At 38.1% G+C, this 18,169-nt stretch overlaps 1 protein-coding gene across 1 annotated transcript in view; it reads left to right on the top strand.

Moving 5' to 3' along the window:
- The window catches only part of lrch2 (leucine-rich repeats and calponin homology (CH) domain containing 2), a 46,438-nt gene extending 30,175 nt beyond the window's left edge, over positions 1-16,263 (top strand). The window contains exons 18-21 of the mRNA XM_017308608.2: positions 1,050-1,162; positions 8,186-8,323; positions 8,435-8,512; positions 8,840-16,263. Coding sequence (XP_017164097.1) covers positions 1,050-1,162; positions 8,186-8,323; positions 8,435-8,512; positions 8,840-8,959 — 449 coding nt within the window. The 3' untranslated portion in view covers positions 8,960-16,263. The remainder of the gene's footprint in view (positions 1-1,049; positions 1,163-8,185; positions 8,324-8,434; positions 8,513-8,839) is intronic.
- Positions 16,264-18,169: the final 1,906 nt, after the last annotated feature.

Raw genomic sequence — 18,169 nt, 5'->3', positions numbered from 1 at the left:
TCCATGTCATAACAATTTATGTCCAAACCCAACTGTAAAATTGTTGGTGTGCCGTTTTGACTCATTGTTTTTTCAAACATGTCTGCTCTGCAACGGTACATATGTTTTTTAAAACTCTGCTCTCAGTTTATGCATCTTTTGCTGTCATGCCTTCAGGCTTGTTGCCACTAGTTTCCAAAATGTTCCGTTTTATCTTTAATCTGGAGCACAGATCAGCTATTTTATACCAGCAGAGAGAAGATCCGATTTATTGCAAGCAGAACCGAAATGCTTTTCCGTAAGAGCTTGTGTCAGCATGGAATGGCGGACTTGATGCAATGCCATTTGAGCGTTTTGTTGAATTTCATGTCTACAGATAATGGTTTTTCCATGCTGTCCCAGGTTCTTCTGATGTGAGGTTGCATGGGAAGGAAATGCACATAACCGTTTCTGAACTGCTTCTAAAAGATATATTTAGTATCTGAAGTTGGCAATCACACTTGTGCATTAGAGAAATTTTAACCAAAAGTCCCAATTTTCTTTTTTTCTTATATGTTGCATAATTATTCCACTGCTATTCATAAATCATTAAAACTCCCAAATTAATATGATTCACACTTTGGATGAGTTTATGTAAATGAACAAAGGGTCAAAAACGGTCGTATTCATATGTAAATAAATACAAATTCACCATTTCACTCAATAACTACGTGGATGTTTGAAGCATAAGATGTCCAGATGTTGTAGTTTTGATTAGAGCTGATAAAATACAATTTTAAGCAAGGTTATAAGTGAAAGAAATTTTTTCTTAGCCTTGTTATATCTGCTTTGTATATAATGTAAAATGTTTTAATATACTCATCTATAGAAGTAAAACGTGTGTGAAAACCTGTTTACTGTTATCACACTGAGAAGAAGCTGATTCCAGATGTTCTGCATCTGATCTGTGTGTTGCATAATCACTGCAGTTTTCTAGGAACTTTTACAAAAACATTTCATCCTTGGACCTTGACACCTTTCGCTGTGTATCATCTTGAACTTGGAGCAGCACTCTTTATTTTTCATTTCAGCCTTCACTCGTGGAACCCGTGAGGACATCAGCTCGACAGATCCCAGCTTCACCATGAGGAGGAAGATGGAGCATTTGAGAGAGGAAATTGAGCAGATTGGCCTTTTACGGCAGGTCAGACGCTTCCCAGCCTGTTTATGTTTTTCTAGTTTTCACCAGTCGATGAGTCATACGAGGAGTACAGTCTGCCAAATCCTGTCTGTGTTGCAACGCCTGGAGTTTCCAAAGAGTAAACAGAGTTTACTCTGGTTTTTCTTAATTGAACTGGAGAAAATGTACACTCAAACAGGATCCAATAGATTTTCTATAACTCTGTGGAACAAATACTTTAGAAATTGAATGCGAGTATGATCAGCGGTGCACTAGTTTAGCGAGGTGACTAAGAGAAAAGTAAACCTTTAAGTACCTTTTAAAAAGTTAGGGGAAAGAGATCCTATTTCTGACCATTTCAACAGTCATCATTTGAAGTAATTGGACAAACTGGTTGGCAATAGTATCAAATAACAACTTAGGATTGTTTATTGTTTGGAGCAAGAACTAGGATTTTTTAATTTTGTTAAAGGAAATGCAAAGCCTCTGTCATATACCAAATATGGGCATAGGAAACTGGTTGTCTTACCACAGAACTGCTTGAGACGCCCAATCTGGCAATTCACCCACAGAACCTCCTTGGTTTTAATGGGAAGAGCTCCAGACAATGCTAGTAAGAAAGAGTTAGCAAGAAAAAAAAAAAAAAAAAAAGTTACTCTGTATAGAGAAAAATCAAAGCCTATAAAAGCTTTTCAGTAGTGAAAAGCTTTTATAGTAGAGAAAAGCCAAGATTGGGTCTGGCTTTGTGTAGTATATTTAAAGAATGTAGTATACTGCAATTTAAATAAATGGATCAATTGTGCTGGTTTCTCAGAAGACTAGCATTCGGCTCATGAAAGAGACACGGGGTCTGAAGATTTGCAGTGTGCCAGTGCGTTATATTCACGGTGAAAGACAACAATGATTATACATACTTACAAATTCAACAAGGAAAACAGACATCTAAAAGGCCATATAAAAATAAAACAAATATGCGCAATACTAGGAAAGAAAAACTAAAATAAATAAAACCAAAGTAAATTAATCCCACCGTTTTTTAAACCCACACCCTTCAGTCCTTTGACCCCAAGCTAGGGTAAACAAATCCCAAGACAAGTTGGCTTTGGGTAAGGTGCTTGACTTGATGTGGTATAGGTCCAAGGTGGAAAATCAGGAGACAGGAGGAGACAGAAAGTGTTCTCAGGCTACAAGGAGCCTCCTACCATCCTGGCAAGAGAGCGGAAATCTTAAACACATAAGTGGAATCCTTTCTTATGGCTCTAGGCCTGGACATTTAGCTCGCCATCTTCTGGCCTGTATAAATAAACAGGACCAATAAGCATTGAAATCCAATTCAATCATTCTAATGTGTACACAAATCTATATTCAATAACTATCAAGTTCATTATCAAGTCAATCAATATGCAATTTAAGAATGTTAACCAAACATTAACATTCAAAACACTTCATTATTCAACCCAGTGTGGACTCATTCAGTCCCACACAGCCAAGCATATTGCTATTCGCTACGTCAAAACAACACTCACCAGATCCGCCATTTGTTCTACATATAACTGACATCTCTCCTGTCTGGTCTGGTGGTGGTCAGCTCCTATGGTGTCCTTATAGTTGGACGATTTTTGTACAAAATAAAATAAGGCGAAGAATATAAAGAACGACGCTCGACAAACCTGTAGCTCTGCTCCCCTCAATGCATCTAGTGTTTAAACGTTCTGCTCCAATTAATATAGCCAGCCGATAGGCTCCAATACTACACGTGACCTTGGAAACTGAGCAGTGATTGGTTGCTTCATAGTCTCGTGAGAGCGACTCCATTATCAGGATTATCATGTGATTTGATAAAGAGTTGGAGAAACCGGAGAAAATTAGTAGGTGAAAGCTAGAATTTTACACCCGGGTTACATTTGGGTCTAGAAAGCCAGACCCAATCTTTGAAACATCTTGAGAAGATTAAACTATTTTAGGACAAACCATATTGAGAACTACTATTCATAAATGGAAAAAAACATGGAAAACACGGAGCAACGTTCCCAGCAGTGGAAACAAAAATTACTTTTAAAATCAGATTAATGAGTTATTCAGGAGTTCAAGGAGCCAACGCTACTTTCCATAGCTTTCCAACGCTATGCAGGTTAGGCAGTAGAGATTCATCTCTACTCTGTTCATCTCTGCGGAGCCACAGAGCAGCTGGAAGGAGAAACGAAGGTCGCTTGGGGGAAAACGCTGAACTGGAAGCGTAAACATTTCCCAAACGCTCATCAGGACACACCAAGGCTCTTATGCATCTCTCAAGCAAAATGCCCAGTCAGTCTTAAATGATAATGAAGTGGGTCATACCTCTGGGTCTCCCATCTAATCTTCTTGACATCTCAGTTTAAAATTACAGAGTCTGGCAGGGAGGGCAGCACCTGATTCCAGCTTGACGTACCTTTACGCCTGTGTGCTGATACATCTAATTAATTTCCCGCAGAGAAATCAGCTGACGCGTGTCTCCTTAATCAAAACCTGCATGCAGAGTTTATGTTATTTCTTAACAGTTGCAGACACCCGACGTTATGAGAAGGGTGAATAAAAAAGACTTTTCTGAACCAAAGTTTTTTGTTAGCTAAGATTTTTTTTACCTAGACTTGAGTTTTTTTAACGATCCTCAAGACTTTTGAGAAAGTATTCTGACAAATGTACCCAATACATGTGCTGTAAACCTGACAGCATTTGTGACGATCTGCGGCTACGTTGCTATTTTTGGATGTGGACAACTTGAACCAGGCAGTTTACTTTCTGGAACACAATGTTATGTCATGAATTTAAGCTAAAGCTTACCTGCATTATGTAGCAAGACATTAACCTGAAAAACTCTACCGAGAACACCACTGAACAGCTTAATAAAAATAATTTAAAAAAAACAAAACAAAATGAAAGGTTACGTCTTTGAGTCAAGTCTAAAAATTGAAAAAATCCTTCAGTCTGGCTAAATGAAAGCAATTATACAAAGTAGATTAGACCTATTAATTTGCATCTAGCAATGGTCCAAATCATTTTGACACCAGTGCAGAGCTTGCTCAAAGTTGGCAGCACATCAGTGGGAGTGACACTTTTTGACAAGGTTATGACAAAATAGAGCCACTAAGAAGCCAACGCTCCAAATGAAACACAGAGGTAAATTGCAACTATTTGTTTTTTCTGACTGTTTGGGACATTTGGAAAACATTTATCTGGAAAAGAAGTGTTGAATCCAACCCGAGGCCATAGTGAAGCATCATAATGGAATCCAGGAGTCGGGTTGTTATCAGCGACGGGTTTATTCACAGCAACACTGCCAGGAATAACGAGCGCTTTCACAACACATGCCACGAGCATCGCTTTCCAGTTATCCAATCACAGTTTGGTGATTATCTGGAATTTCTTAGTCTGTTGGACCAAAGTTTCATTTGCCAACAATTTTAATAAAGAGTCTTAAAAATTTGAAAAAGAAAACCTTTGACCTGCAGGTCATTTAAGAAAAGTCAAAAAAACTAAAACACTGAAAAGATAAAAATTGTTTTGTACAGTTAGGATTTAGACCAGCGCTTGATATTTAGCATGCTTGTGATTTTTGATGTGGTTCATAATTGCACCATTGGAGAGAGAGGTTCGTAGCACAAATACCAGTTAAAAAGATATAAAGTATCAGGATTTATTTGCGCTTTGTGGGACTAAGTTGTATTTTTTTTAAATAGTATCGTAGTTAGTGCCAATCTACTGGGATTTTCACTCACCGTTGTGTAATAAAAAATAAGAAAAAGTTCAGTGAGTTGCAGTTGTGTCGATGAAAATGAGTGGTTGACGTTAGATATCAGAATGAGTCTGCGTTCACACTGCAGCCTAAAGTGACCCAATACCAATTTTTTGTCAAATCGTATTTTTTTGCGTGGCTGTTCACACTTCCAAACATATGCGAGCTGTACATGTTCCCCTGTGTGAACGGCAAACGACCTGGAAGTGTCCCGCATGCGCAGTAGAGGGCGCAATAACGTCAGCGTGCTCGGTGTTTTGCCAACCACCATAAAGAAGAAGAAGAAGTGCTCAGTGTTTGCGGAAGTAAACGTTGGTGCTAACGGTGGAGCATAGCTTATGATTTTGAAGTTGTTGTTCGACCGCAGCCGGCACTTTAACAAGTTTTTTCTCTAAGTGTTTCTTCCCGCTTGCGAGTATCACGTTCAGGTCGGATGAATGCGCCCTGGACATCAGGCCACATTTGAATCAGATAAGTATCGGATACCCAAGTGGCCTGGGTCGCATTCGAAAAAAATTTGACCTCTATTGTTCAGACTGTCATGAAGAGATCAGATACAGGTCTCATTACATCAAACAAATCTGAATTGGGTCACTTCAGGCTGCAGTGTGAAATGAAATGATGGGCCACGAAGGTAGTATATGACAACTGGCAAACACATCAGACCTTAGACGGGCTGAACAGCAGATGACCACACTGGGAAACAAGAAACTGAGAAACACCAAAGCTGGACGATACAAGATTAATGATACCTGATCTCATGAGTGTCAATTTCAGCATCAAGATTCAGATGGTAGAATCAAGATTTGGTGTAAACATGAAAGCATGGACCCCGGAAAACAAGCAGGAGTCACCTTTGCCTCTTTAATATCAGTTCAGTATTGTTTAAACACCACAGCTTAATGCTGCTTTATGTGTTGCAGTTATGTGACCACAGTCTACCAATGTCTACTTCCAGCAAGATAATCAAAGCTCTAATTGTCTTACACTGGTTTCTTGAACGTGAGAATGAACTATCTGTGGTTCCGTAAATAACGTCTTTAGTCACCAGATCTCAATTCACTGGAATACCTTTGGGAGGAGGTTTCCATCATGGATGAGCAGCTGACAATTCTGCAATAACTGTGAGATGCTATCGAGTTATAAACCAAGATTTCTGAGGAATTAACATCTTTCTGAAAACAAAAGGACCAGACCCACTCACCTGCGCTGTGTCCCACCTTGTCATAAGATAACAACAGATTAAATCTTATTTAGTTCTGCAGCGTTTGTTGTTCTGATCGAAAAAATACAAGAGCCAACATGCCATTCACCACATCACAGAGAACAAGATCGGAAACAACAAACTCGCCCTGTCTCGATTACCATGCGTTAGAGTTTGTTACATATCATGAGTAGAACAAGAAACCGCATCGATTTCAACCAGTTTCAAAAAGTGCTTGTCCACATAAAGTAGCTCTGAAGGTCTCTGACATATTCCTGACTGTAGTTACATTGATTCCCTATTTCTCCTTCCAAAGGCCCTTTCTTTTCACTTTGAATCAAATCATTGTAATTTCTGGTAAAAACAAAACAAAGTCTCATTGTTCTTGTCCCAGGGAAAAATTGCGAGTTGCAGAGAACTGGAGGTCACAAAAGATGGAGGGACAAAGACACTGCAGATGAGAGTTTCACATTGATAAAAGAGTTGATTTGTGTAGAGATCATTCTCCAGAGTCAGTGAGCAACTGAACAAAGGTTCAAGTATTTCTTTCTGATACATTAAACTTGGTCACATAAAAAGAAGAGACATTAATTCTGTCAGTTTTGTCTTTGACCCTCCTGTAGTCTTTGAAAGGGATGTTGCTCAATATGTCCACATAGACAATGTATTCTCAATGAATGACTGTCAACAGGATGTTCGTTTGGATATTCACACATTTTGTAACTATCTTCTGCAACTCTTTCACAATCATGAAATTCCCACTGTATAAAATAGAAATATATATTTATGTTTATTGTATATATTCCTCAAAATGCCACAGCTAAAAGAATATATGACTTTCTCAACAACTAGTAGAAAAATTATATGGAATTACTGCAGTAAAACATTTCAACATGTATTTTTTTTCACTAGTTTTTACAAGATGCTTTCCTACTGTAAGTAGCTATCACAGCCATTGTTTAAATATATTCATTCAAAATGGTCATTAACAAACTCACCAACAATGAGGCTTTTACATCTGTTTTTACATTTTTAAATGTTTAAAATTATAACTTCATGGAGTTTGTAGCCTAGTTTTAATGGAAACCAAACTTTCTTTCATTGACTCAATACCACAAATGAACAACAATGGTAAAATGGTGCAAATATTTAAAAAATGTCTCTGTCTAACATGTTTGTTAGCAATTGGAAAAGTCCTGAATTGGTTTTCACCTTTGAGCAAGAAGGCATTTCCCTGTCCTCCCACGATGATGGCGAGTTGTGAGATAAGTTCAGATTTTCCAAACAAACACCAGCTAAGATGCGTTTTCTTTTTTTTTGTTTTGTTTTTTTTTTTTTACAAAAAAACCAAGCGTGGTTCGAACATGCTGACTTTTGGGCGTCATTCACATGTTTCAATAATTGCAAAAAGCAACCTTTGGCTTGTGAGTCTTTTTTTAAATTTTTAATCCGTGATCAAGTTGTGTCTATACTGCACAAATCATCAGTACGATGAAGGAAACTCTAAATGTGACAGAAAATGTTCATGTTACAGAAAAATTTGCTTTCTGATGTAACCTTTAAACCTTCCCCTCACCTCCAATGACAAAGGTCACAAAATACAGATTTTATTATGAGATGGTGACGCTTTCCGACGTAAATACTCCAGACACTTCTAGAAATAGTTGAAGACAGTCCAGAAGAGTTTAATTCATCTGTGTTTTTAGACATGTTCAAAATAATCCCAGAGGTGAACCAGAGGTCATCCTGAGACGCTAAACCGATGAATCTCTGTCGTATTTAAGAAGCACCTACAGTGACTTCTGCAAGAGGAATTGGACGAGGTATTTCTGACTGCGGCTACTGGACGACTGAAGCAGGTGGAAGCAGTTCGCTGTACATCTGACATGTTAGGGGTAAAAACAAGGAATCCAAAACAGATTAATTGAGCTCAACCCCCGCTGTTTTTGAAAAGAGAATTTGTCCTGGATTCCCGTAAGACTCCCACACGCTCGGGCGTACTTCGCTCAGCTCCGCTTACGTTTCTCTTATTCAACATTCGACATTATCGTGTTATCTTTAATGTGTGCAGAACATTGAGTCCCGACTGAAGGTCCTCCTCCCAGATGATGTCGGTGCGGCGCTGATGGATGGAGTGGTCCTCTGCCATCTAGCCAATCACATTTGTCCCCGATCCGTTGCCAGCATTCACGTGCCGTCACCTGCAGTAGTAAGTATATTACTGTATAAATGTATTATTTGATCTAAACTGCTTCACAGACATTTTAATGCTTAAATGCTTAGTTTAACAAACTAACATGATTAATGTTGTGGCTTCCAGCCAAAGCTAAGCATGGCAAAATGCCGCAGGAATGTTGAAAACTTCCTGGAAGCGTGCAAGAAGCTTGGAGTTTCACAGGTAACACGTTTTTTACTGTAAATGTTTTTCACTCTGTATTTGTTTAGTTATTTAGGATTTATGAGTGCCAAGTGATATCAATAATTGAGCATAGAAGATAAATGACAAAATTACCAAGCTGCCTAAAAGAGGCCTACAAGTTCTTTCATGCACTTGTCGTTCAAGTTTCCTGCAGCTGAGACTCTGACTGGTGTTTTCACCCCAAAGTGCATTTTATCATTTAGGAAAATCTGTCTGACAAATATGCATCCATCAAGCGCATGCCGAGTGACATCAGCCTTAGTCGTTTGCCAGTGATGTTGATGAATGATCTCTCTGTTAATTCAGGACAAATTGTGTCTGCCACATCACATCTTAGAGGAGCGAGGTCTGGTAAAGGTCGGCGTGACCGTCCAGGCTCTGCTGGACCTGCCCACGTCAAAGTCCACTCACTTGTCCTCTGTTTGACCCCGGAGAGTAAATGCTGCTCATATCCCGCAGTGATCAGCCCACATCCACACTGCCAGGGACTTAGGACCCCTGTTTTCGGGGCGAGGACTCTGTGGCTTGTGGCTTTGTGATGGTCTGCTTCTGCCTGACTGAGAAAGGAGACGGGATTATGCAAAATTTCTCCTTAAATGAAGTCGGTCGGCAACCGGCTGCAGTCCAACGCATTATCACATGTTCCTTGTTGCCCGTTTCTGGGCTGAGAGTGGATTTGTAACGTGACGGCGAGATTCTTCAGCTGCACTGCTAACCTGGATGCAAAGGCGGATGTGACAATGGGTTAATCAGAAGACCTTTACCTCCCTCTCAGCTGTTACCACGAACTCTGCAAGTGCCACTTCAGATTGGACGTTCACGCTGTTCTAGCACAGCGTGGCAAAGAAATAACATACAAAACTCACTGTTTCACTTAAGATGACATTTTGATTTTTTTTTTTTTTTATCGAAATGTTTCATTGGTTTCCTTAGTTTTTATTGTATTTTTGCCATGTTCTTACGTCTTAAACCCTGAGTCAGGGAAATAGCTGCCATGAACTTTGGACTCTGCTTTTTCTTTCTCAGATCAAGCTCAGGTTCCAGTAGGATTTGGTGCTGTTCTGTAGAAAACCAACAACAAATGCTGAAGTTCTGATTCATTTCAGCGTCTTTAAATGGCTGCAAAAGCCATTAATTATTTTGTACTGGAGCTACAGTGCTTAGTGTATCCATACACCTTTTTTCCACAATTTGTCCTCAACAAACTTCTTTGTATTTTATTGGGTATTTACGAGATGGACCAAAACACACCAAAGTAGGGCATAATTTTGAGTTGGACAAAAACTAATAAATAGTTTTTGAAATGTTTGACAAAAAAAAAAATCTTATTTTGATGAAGCAATGATATTCTTTGCTGTATTTCTATTGATCCTTACCAGCTTTTTGCTCAGGGTCTTGTGCAGACATAACTTTAAAACCTTGGATATTTTTTTAGAACCTAACTCTGCTTTAAAACCTCTCCGCCTCTCCACTGACCCGTCTGCTGTGCTCCTGGTTCTCCATGATGCTGCTCCATCTCTAATGGTCTCCAACAAACCCATGAGGTTTTCACAGAGCAGCTAAATTTATACTGAAATTAAATAAAGCCCATACGGACTCTGTCCACTGGATTTTGCTTAGGACTATCATGATTAAATACAACATGAACTTTGAAGTTTTCTTTTTACTAAAAAAAGGAAAAGCCAGATATTTTCTTCCACTTCACAATTAAGTAATGCTTCCTTTTTTTCCATCACATAAAATCTCAGTACAATACATTGAAGTTTGTGATTGTAATGTGATAAAATGTGAAAAAGTTTCAAGGGATATATATATATATATATATATTTTTTTTTTTTTGCAAGGCACTGTATTTTGCTTGCAGGGGAGGTGACGTTTTTGACCACTGTGATTATGCATGCATGGTCCTTGCCAAGGCGATCTAATGTACGTGCAAGTTTATGTGTTCCTCAATGTTTAAGTATCTGATTGCCTGTTATGATTTGCACACAAATCAGTTTGGAATCTTTATTGTTTTTCTGACCTCAATTGAGAAAATGTTGCCAATGTTAATGTTGCTGCTCAGAGATCCTCCTTCAAAGCTCCCGCTCTGAAACCGTGCACAGCGAGGCAGCTTGCTGTGCACGGTTTCAGATCTACTTCAGTGAAATGTATTTGTTGTAATTATTTAACCCTTTTACTTGTGCATGTTTTCGGTCGGACATCGTGACCTCTTCGAGTTGTTCAGGTGCAGCAGAACATTTATTTTTGACCAAATGCTATGATAAGCTGCTAGCAAACACACCGATTCCTCTGGTCATTGGTTGAACTCTTCCAGCGGCTTGAGGTTCAGCTCACCTGCAGCTTGAGAAACCTGCCTGACAAATCAAAAGGGAAGAATAGCTTTTGATCGTAGCAACACCTCAAAACATGAAAATAGCAAATATGCAAATATGGCAAACACGAGCTTGAACAAAGCATTTATGGATTAAAAAAATGAAATAGACTTAAATATTATGGATGCAGGCTTTTAGTAGTTACACCAAGATGTCAGACCTTTACACCCACAGTTTCCTGTCATCTCAGGAAAGCAAAGCAAAAATAAGACACTGGTTGTCATATGAAACGAATCAAATCAGCATAAATTCAAAAGTGTTTTCTATCTTCTCGACATGTTTGATAAAACAGAATCCTTCTTTCACATTGGGAGTTGCGCGCCTTTGCAGCAACATGTCTTAACTACATGATAGCATTCCCTCAGGCACAAGTGGTACAGTGGAAATAATTAGCACATCACAACACAAATAAAAGGAATTACCTTGGAAAATGAGGTCATCTAGAGGGGGTTAGATTAAATTACCTTCGAATTTGTTCACAGAATTGCTCACTTTGAGTCGTTTTCACAAATGGAAAAGTCATTCCAACAAGTCACGTTTGTTTTACTTTATATAAAGGGCAGGAAATAATAAAAAATTATAATAAAGTAGCTGTTCCTCAGTATTTTCATATTTAGACAGTCAACTGGTTGCTCTAGTTTCAAATTATAAGACTAAAAGGGACAGAATATATTAGAAAAAGCTTTACTGGTAAATAGTAGGAATGCCTTTATGAGGCACGGTGCACATCTTTGCCTGTTGATGGAGCCGTATGTATGTTTGGCACACTTATAATCTGTCAGATTATTTTGAACCATAATGAGAACAAAGTGTCGTCCTGGTCAAATACTGATTTCTGAAACCGAACACTTCATGATCTGTAGAAGATGTGATATTCTCTCGTGCCACTCGTTGATTTTCATCTTCAGCATCACCTGATTTGCTAATTCCATCAAATGTTTGCAACTAAAACCACAAAAAAAAAAACAAACTAAAATGTTAGAAAGCGAAGAGCTGCTTTGGAATCGAGTGAAGATGTAGCAAATCAGTTTTCCAAATCTCTAATGTAGGAAAGCTTCAGCTCCTGAAAACATCCAAGGATGTCAGGATGGTTTTCCTGTATTTACCATCAGAGCATCTAAAAACCTGGAATACTGTGCCTTAATCGAGGGATATTTATTATTTATTGCTTTATTTATATTTTTTTGTCAGTTAAAATGTACCTTTGTTGTTTTTCCTCTAATATCTGCATAACTCAGATCTATTCAGGAGGGGCTTTGGATCTAAACACAGCTGAAATTTACACCACAGCTTACACTCTGCAAAGATACACAACCTTCTGTTACTCATTGTTTTCACTCAAATGTTTCTGTTTCACACCACAAATATTTCTGTTTGCTAATTATGCAAGTAATGAAAGAGATATTTGTATGTATAGTTTGGATGCTGCATTTATTTATTTTTTTTTTACCCTTTTGGTTGATTTGGGTCTGAGCTGTTTGACTTGATCCAGACATTTTGGGTTCTGTCAGTAGTTTCAGCTGAGTTTCTCCCACAAACCTTTTAACTCTGAGATCTGTGATCCGCACTACAGCCTTGACTTTGTTGTCCTTAATCGACCTTGAAGTTAAGTTGGTTACATTCCCACGATCATTTTCCAGCTTCATTTTTCTGGCTGATGTCTTGAGAGATTTTAACGTTTCCATGTAATGTTCTTTCCTCATGATTCCATTTATCTTGTGAAGAGCACCAGTAAGTGCTGCTTCCTCTTTACTTCACAGTTGGGTTGGTAATGTCAGGATCGCAAGCGTCTTCGTTTTTTCTAAATGGTAACGAAGATTATTTTTCGCATTTGCAGAAAACTTTTTTATTTTGCTTTTGTAGTAATAACTTCTTCTTTCCTCGCTGAGTGGCCAGAACTCATTTCTCTGTGAATAATTACACATTTATCAGCTTCAGTCAACATCTTAGCCTGGACTTTTGCTTTTGTCCAGGGGTGAACGGTCTTACAGACATTGTGCCTGATTTGAAATCCATTCTGACATCATGTTGGCTTCCCAAGCTGTTTATTAAAGTTGAACTAATCTTGACATATAAACTCCTGAAATTGATGAGAGTAAGAAAAACATTCTCCAAAAGCATTTTCTCTCTTATCATTCTCACATTTAGCAAACAGAACTAATTTTGGTCATCGAACGTAACTAAGACTGATGTGAGACAGTAAGAAAGATGTGTTTTCTGTATGCATTGCATGCAATATTTTTTTTTTTTTTTGGTTTTTGATTCAGATGCCAGTCTTATTTTCCCCGTCCCAGACAGATTCTTGGGTGTTATTAATTCCACACATTTGTGTCTTTTACTGTGTCTAACAATTTGTAAAATAGTAACAGTCAGCGAACAAGCAAACGCAAAAACAGTGAGGAGAAAAAAGTGATTCATTATGGCTTGAAGTGTTGTGATGTTTGTAGAATTTTCCTGCATAAATGTCTTGTAAAAAAAAACACAACAAAATGCCAAATTATGTTTTGCTGCAGCTCTTCTCATCATCACACAGCAGGCTCATGTGCATGGCATGACCTTTTCTTCCAACTGCAGCTGTATATATACAAAACAATGCAAAGCATCCTGCTTATCATACATATGGAGACCACAGAATCTCTTTAACTTTACCAGAAAATCAGTAAAAATCTTAAAAGTTATCATTCTTATCTGTGCTATGGTTGTGTGAAGTCAACACTTTCTTTTGCACAGTTTGAGTAATTCCTCCCACTGACTACAGTGAAGTTTTCATATTCATCGGTGCATCATTGAACTAATGCATCAGTTGATAAGAATATAAACTGTAGTATTTCCTCACATTGTGTCAAAGTCTCAGCTCTGCCAGGCCATGCAAAACGACTTTTACGGCACAAGAAAACAATGTGCAGCTCTGATTTATACTTCAGTTCTGATGCCTTGCGTGTGGCCCATCATTGCTTCTTTTTTCAAATGATTTATTGGAAGTTAAACATATCCGAGTCAAGCAAAAAAAAAAAAAAAAAGATATAATAATTGCTCATGGTGACATTACATAATCATCATTAAATTGTATGTGTGAATGTATGATTAGCGATGACTTTCCCAGAAGGATTAAGTAGTGCAATTATTCTGACATTTCTGCACAGACAAAAGGAGAGCAGTGTACAAGCTGCTTGAACTGAAATTACCGGAAGAACTTCAGGTAATTGCTTGGTGTTGGAGGCCAGTACTGGGGCAGAACTTGGGTCTGCGTTTGTGCTTTTTTTTGTTGTAAAAGATGACTCATTGTGTTTGAGTGTGTTCGTTTACTTCTCTCTGTAAAGCCCATAAGAAGGTGTGTCACACCGCTAAGGTGTTTTAATAGAAGTACTTGTGCTCCTCTGTTTTTTTCTTTGTGGTTGTCAATCGTCACTTGCTGGTACATGCATTTTGATTCACCTAAAACAAAATGTTTTGTGGCGCAGATTTCAAATTCCAGTCTTGCTTAGTATAGTTTAGCTCAGTTTCTCTCTAACGGTGTCTTGCAAAATTTGTTACGCTTTAAGGGGATTTTTTGTGATTATGCACAAAGCAGCACATGATTAAGAAGAGGAAGCCAAAAGTAAACACTGTTTTCAAAATTTCTTAAAAATAAAACTCTTGAGTCAGTACTTTTCTGAACCCACTTTTTCTGTGACTGCACCTGCAAGTCTTTTGGCATCAGATGAGCTGAATGTAAATGGATATTTATTTTAAAAAAACAACAACACTAGTATTAATTTCTTTCTATCTCATAATTATTTGCTACATTGTGTTGGTGTGTCACATAAAATCCCATTTGACTCAAAGTGAAACGATGACATTTGAATGATTTTTTGCGTTGTAGAGCCTAAACAGGTGAAGCTAACCTTTTTTCTCACAGCAGCATTTTGTACTGTGGTGTGGAAACGATAATGAATGGATTGTCGTCACCTTATCGGGTTATTAGAAATAAAAAAGCAAAGTCAGTTGCTGCTTGTGCGGAAAACTTTCATCACTTTTTCAAATGTCTGAGAACGAGACATGCTGGTGACTTCCAGTGGTGCTTACCCAACCGTCTTCCAGTCGCTCTCCAAAATCACGAGCAGGTTGTTCATGCATTCCTTTCCGTAGGGGTAAACACGCTTTCCGTGGTGATCGTCTTAATCGTATCAAAAACTGCTGCACATCTGTGCCAAGATAGCTTGGCAACATACAATCAAACCCACAGATGTACAAGTGTGTAAGTGTACGTTCATAATTAGGCTTGTTGAAAGGAGAAACAAATACTCTGGGATGTTTTTGAGGCTATAAAGACGGCTAGTTTTGCCCAGACAGTAAAAGAAAAACAACAATGTTAAATAATGTGGTTTCCAAACTCCAGACGAAATCAATATGACCTGCACTTTGTTAGAAAGAACAGGGTGTATTCCAAAAGGTCCATTGTTTTCTTGTTTTTTTGGGGGGGGGTTTTGCGTGTACTGACAAGTACTAAGCAGTTTAGGAAACAATGGGACACTAAGACAAAACCCTGAAATTTCAGACCGCAAGGAAGTAGCTTCACGCAGAACAAAGACTTATTACTTTGCACTTCTTTGAAATCCGTGTTTAAATCATGGCCAGCAGTGACTGGAGAAATGCAACGACTGATAAATATCTACTTTGACTCCGTCGTCACGCATAAGGTTTTGTTTTTAAATGCGTGCAATACGTGATGGAATGTGGGGAAAAAAACCTCTATTTGATCAAACACAAACTTTGAAGTAACGGCAAATTAAAAAACGTGTGAAATTGGGCTTTTTGTTGTAAATCAGCGACTTTTAAGCCTCTGGCTCGGTTTCTGTAGGCAGAAAAATGAAACCTGATCTAAAGAAAGGTCGAGATAGCAAAATATGGAAACTTCTAAAAGTTCAAAGCAACTTTTATCACATATTTTTATACTCATTTCTGAATTGCATGAGGTTTGGGTCCAGGTTTACGCTTTCTTTCCAGCAGCTACCGCAGAACAAGCTGCAATCTCAGTACTAGGAAGAAAACAGAATAAATTATTTTGGTGCTAATCTATTAATAACTGATAATTCTATGCATTGAGTTCATCTTTGTCAACTTAATTAGCCTTTTTTTTCACTTTGTGATTTAACGGATCCATAAGTGACAGAGCGAGTCATGTCTGAGTACTACACTGCCAAGACAAGTCAAACTTCATGTACAAAAACCTTTTTTCTATTAAAAATCTGATGCATGCAAGACAACTGAATGACTGACAATGAACCCCTGTAAATATAATCTGTATAAAAATCCAAGGATTTCTTAAAACAGTTCATGTTGATGTACAAATAAATCAAATTCTTTGCAACCTCAGGTTATGGGTGTCTTTATTACACACAGCACTGCGTCTGGGTTATAAAACAACTTTAAAAAACCATCATAAAAACCTAATGCTAGTGATTTATGAAGGAACTACAGCAGCCTTTGAAATAATTTGTGGTTGTTAGCGTCAAACTACATTTTACGTGCAATCCGTATAATAAATTATAAAAATGTTCAGGAGTTATGAGGCATTCATGGCTCAGCAGGGCATGAATGCCCCATAACTCTTTTGAACCTGTTCGTTAAAACATTTTTGCCTCTCCGTTTGTCTTACACGCACCAGAACATCTGCTGCCAAGCCCTTAATGTTTGGACATAATTAAGCTTGTTATAAGCTCGCTTTTCTCTCTGCGTGTTTCTTTTGAGGGCTGTCCATTTCTGTGTTGGAGCATGTTTTATCTGTCCCTTTGTCAGAGTGTGATCCCAGTCAATTGGCTTCTAAAGCTGCTTCCTGGGAATGTGTCAAAGTGTTTGCATTGTCAGAGGGAAAAGACGAATGCCTCTCACACACGAAACCGGAGCGAGTTAATTACAACGTGGCTGGCCTTTGTGCCGCAAAATATGATACAGCTGATGATGGTGACTTTAGGTTTTTAATGACAGTATATTTACATGGAATTTATATGTAGAGGTTTGAGACTTGTTTGGTATTTCCTTCCTACCTCATGTGACCTCTCTGAGCTCATATGAACAGTAAGGATACAGTTAGTGTTGAGTATTCGGCCCTTCATCGACTGGTTTTAAAAACCTACAATATAACTTCTTTTTTTCTATTAAAGTACTCTGGTAAGGTACACAGCAAATCCAGGAGGCCCAGATTAACACTGTCAGATTTGATTTCAACACTTTTAAAGTGTCTATATGAGTCCACACCAGAAAGTGTTAATTTAACTCTTTTTGGAGAGTTAGTACCTTAACTCTTATAAAGTGTCAAATATCAAATCTGCTGGAGTTAATCATTTAACACTTACTAACACTAATTCAGTGTTAGACCTTAATATTAACTCTTTTCACCGGCTTGATTTTTTCCAACACTTATACTCCGCTAACATTCGGCATGCTAAGCTAAATATGCTAACACCGAGCCATGTGGCGAACGTGACGTCTATCATACAGGTTGAGCTCAACTCAAAATAATAGTTATAAACCATCTCAGAAAAAAATGACTTACCAAGCGCAGTAAATAACTCAGACATGTGGAAAGTAAATAGTCCTGAAATGACTTGGCTTCTGCCGCTTCGCTTCGGTGGGAATCTGATTCTGGGGGCGGAGTCAGTGAATTAACTCCTTCAGTGTTAGAGCCGCTTAACTCTCTTTACTTCAGAGTTAAGAAGTAAAGAGTTATTGATTCTCTTTTAACACCTCTAGATTTGATACGGAAACACTTTGTTTTAACACTGGATTTTAACTACTAATAATTTACACCCCAGACTTACATAAACAGAATGTGACTCTATAAGTGTAAAATTAACTCTGCTTTTGCACAAAGTCTACTAACACCAAAACATTGAACACTTTTGAATTTGCTGTGTATAGAAGAAATCTGCCCATTCTTATTTGAAGAATCTAGTTAACAATTAACAAGGAGAAACCTCCAGCAGAGCTCATCTGCCATGACTGACTGGACGTTTGAGAAGGCAGTTCGCTAATCAAAATATATTTTTCTTAATCAATTTCAGATACTCATCTGTCATAAACAGGGTAAAACCCAAATTCAGCTTGTTTTATATTAAATAGTTACAGGACTGAAAGTGTTTGACATTGGGACTGATTGTCCCCAGAAGAAATCCTGCTCTCTTTCTCTGTGTGTTTCTGTTCATCTCTTTTAGGTTTGCTATTATCCACCCTCTTCAAAAACATCTCGGAAACGTCTTTATTTTTTACCGCTACAGACCAA

This window comes from Poecilia reticulata, chromosome 14, assembly GCF_904066995.2.
Source record: "Poecilia reticulata chromosome 14, P_reticulata-male-v2, whole genome shotgun sequence".
In the NCBI taxonomy this organism is placed as follows: domain Eukaryota; kingdom Metazoa; phylum Chordata; class Actinopteri; order Cyprinodontiformes; family Poeciliidae; genus Poecilia; species Poecilia reticulata.
Note: the sequence above shows the minus strand (reverse complement) of the source record. Positions and strands in the feature narration are given on the sequence as shown.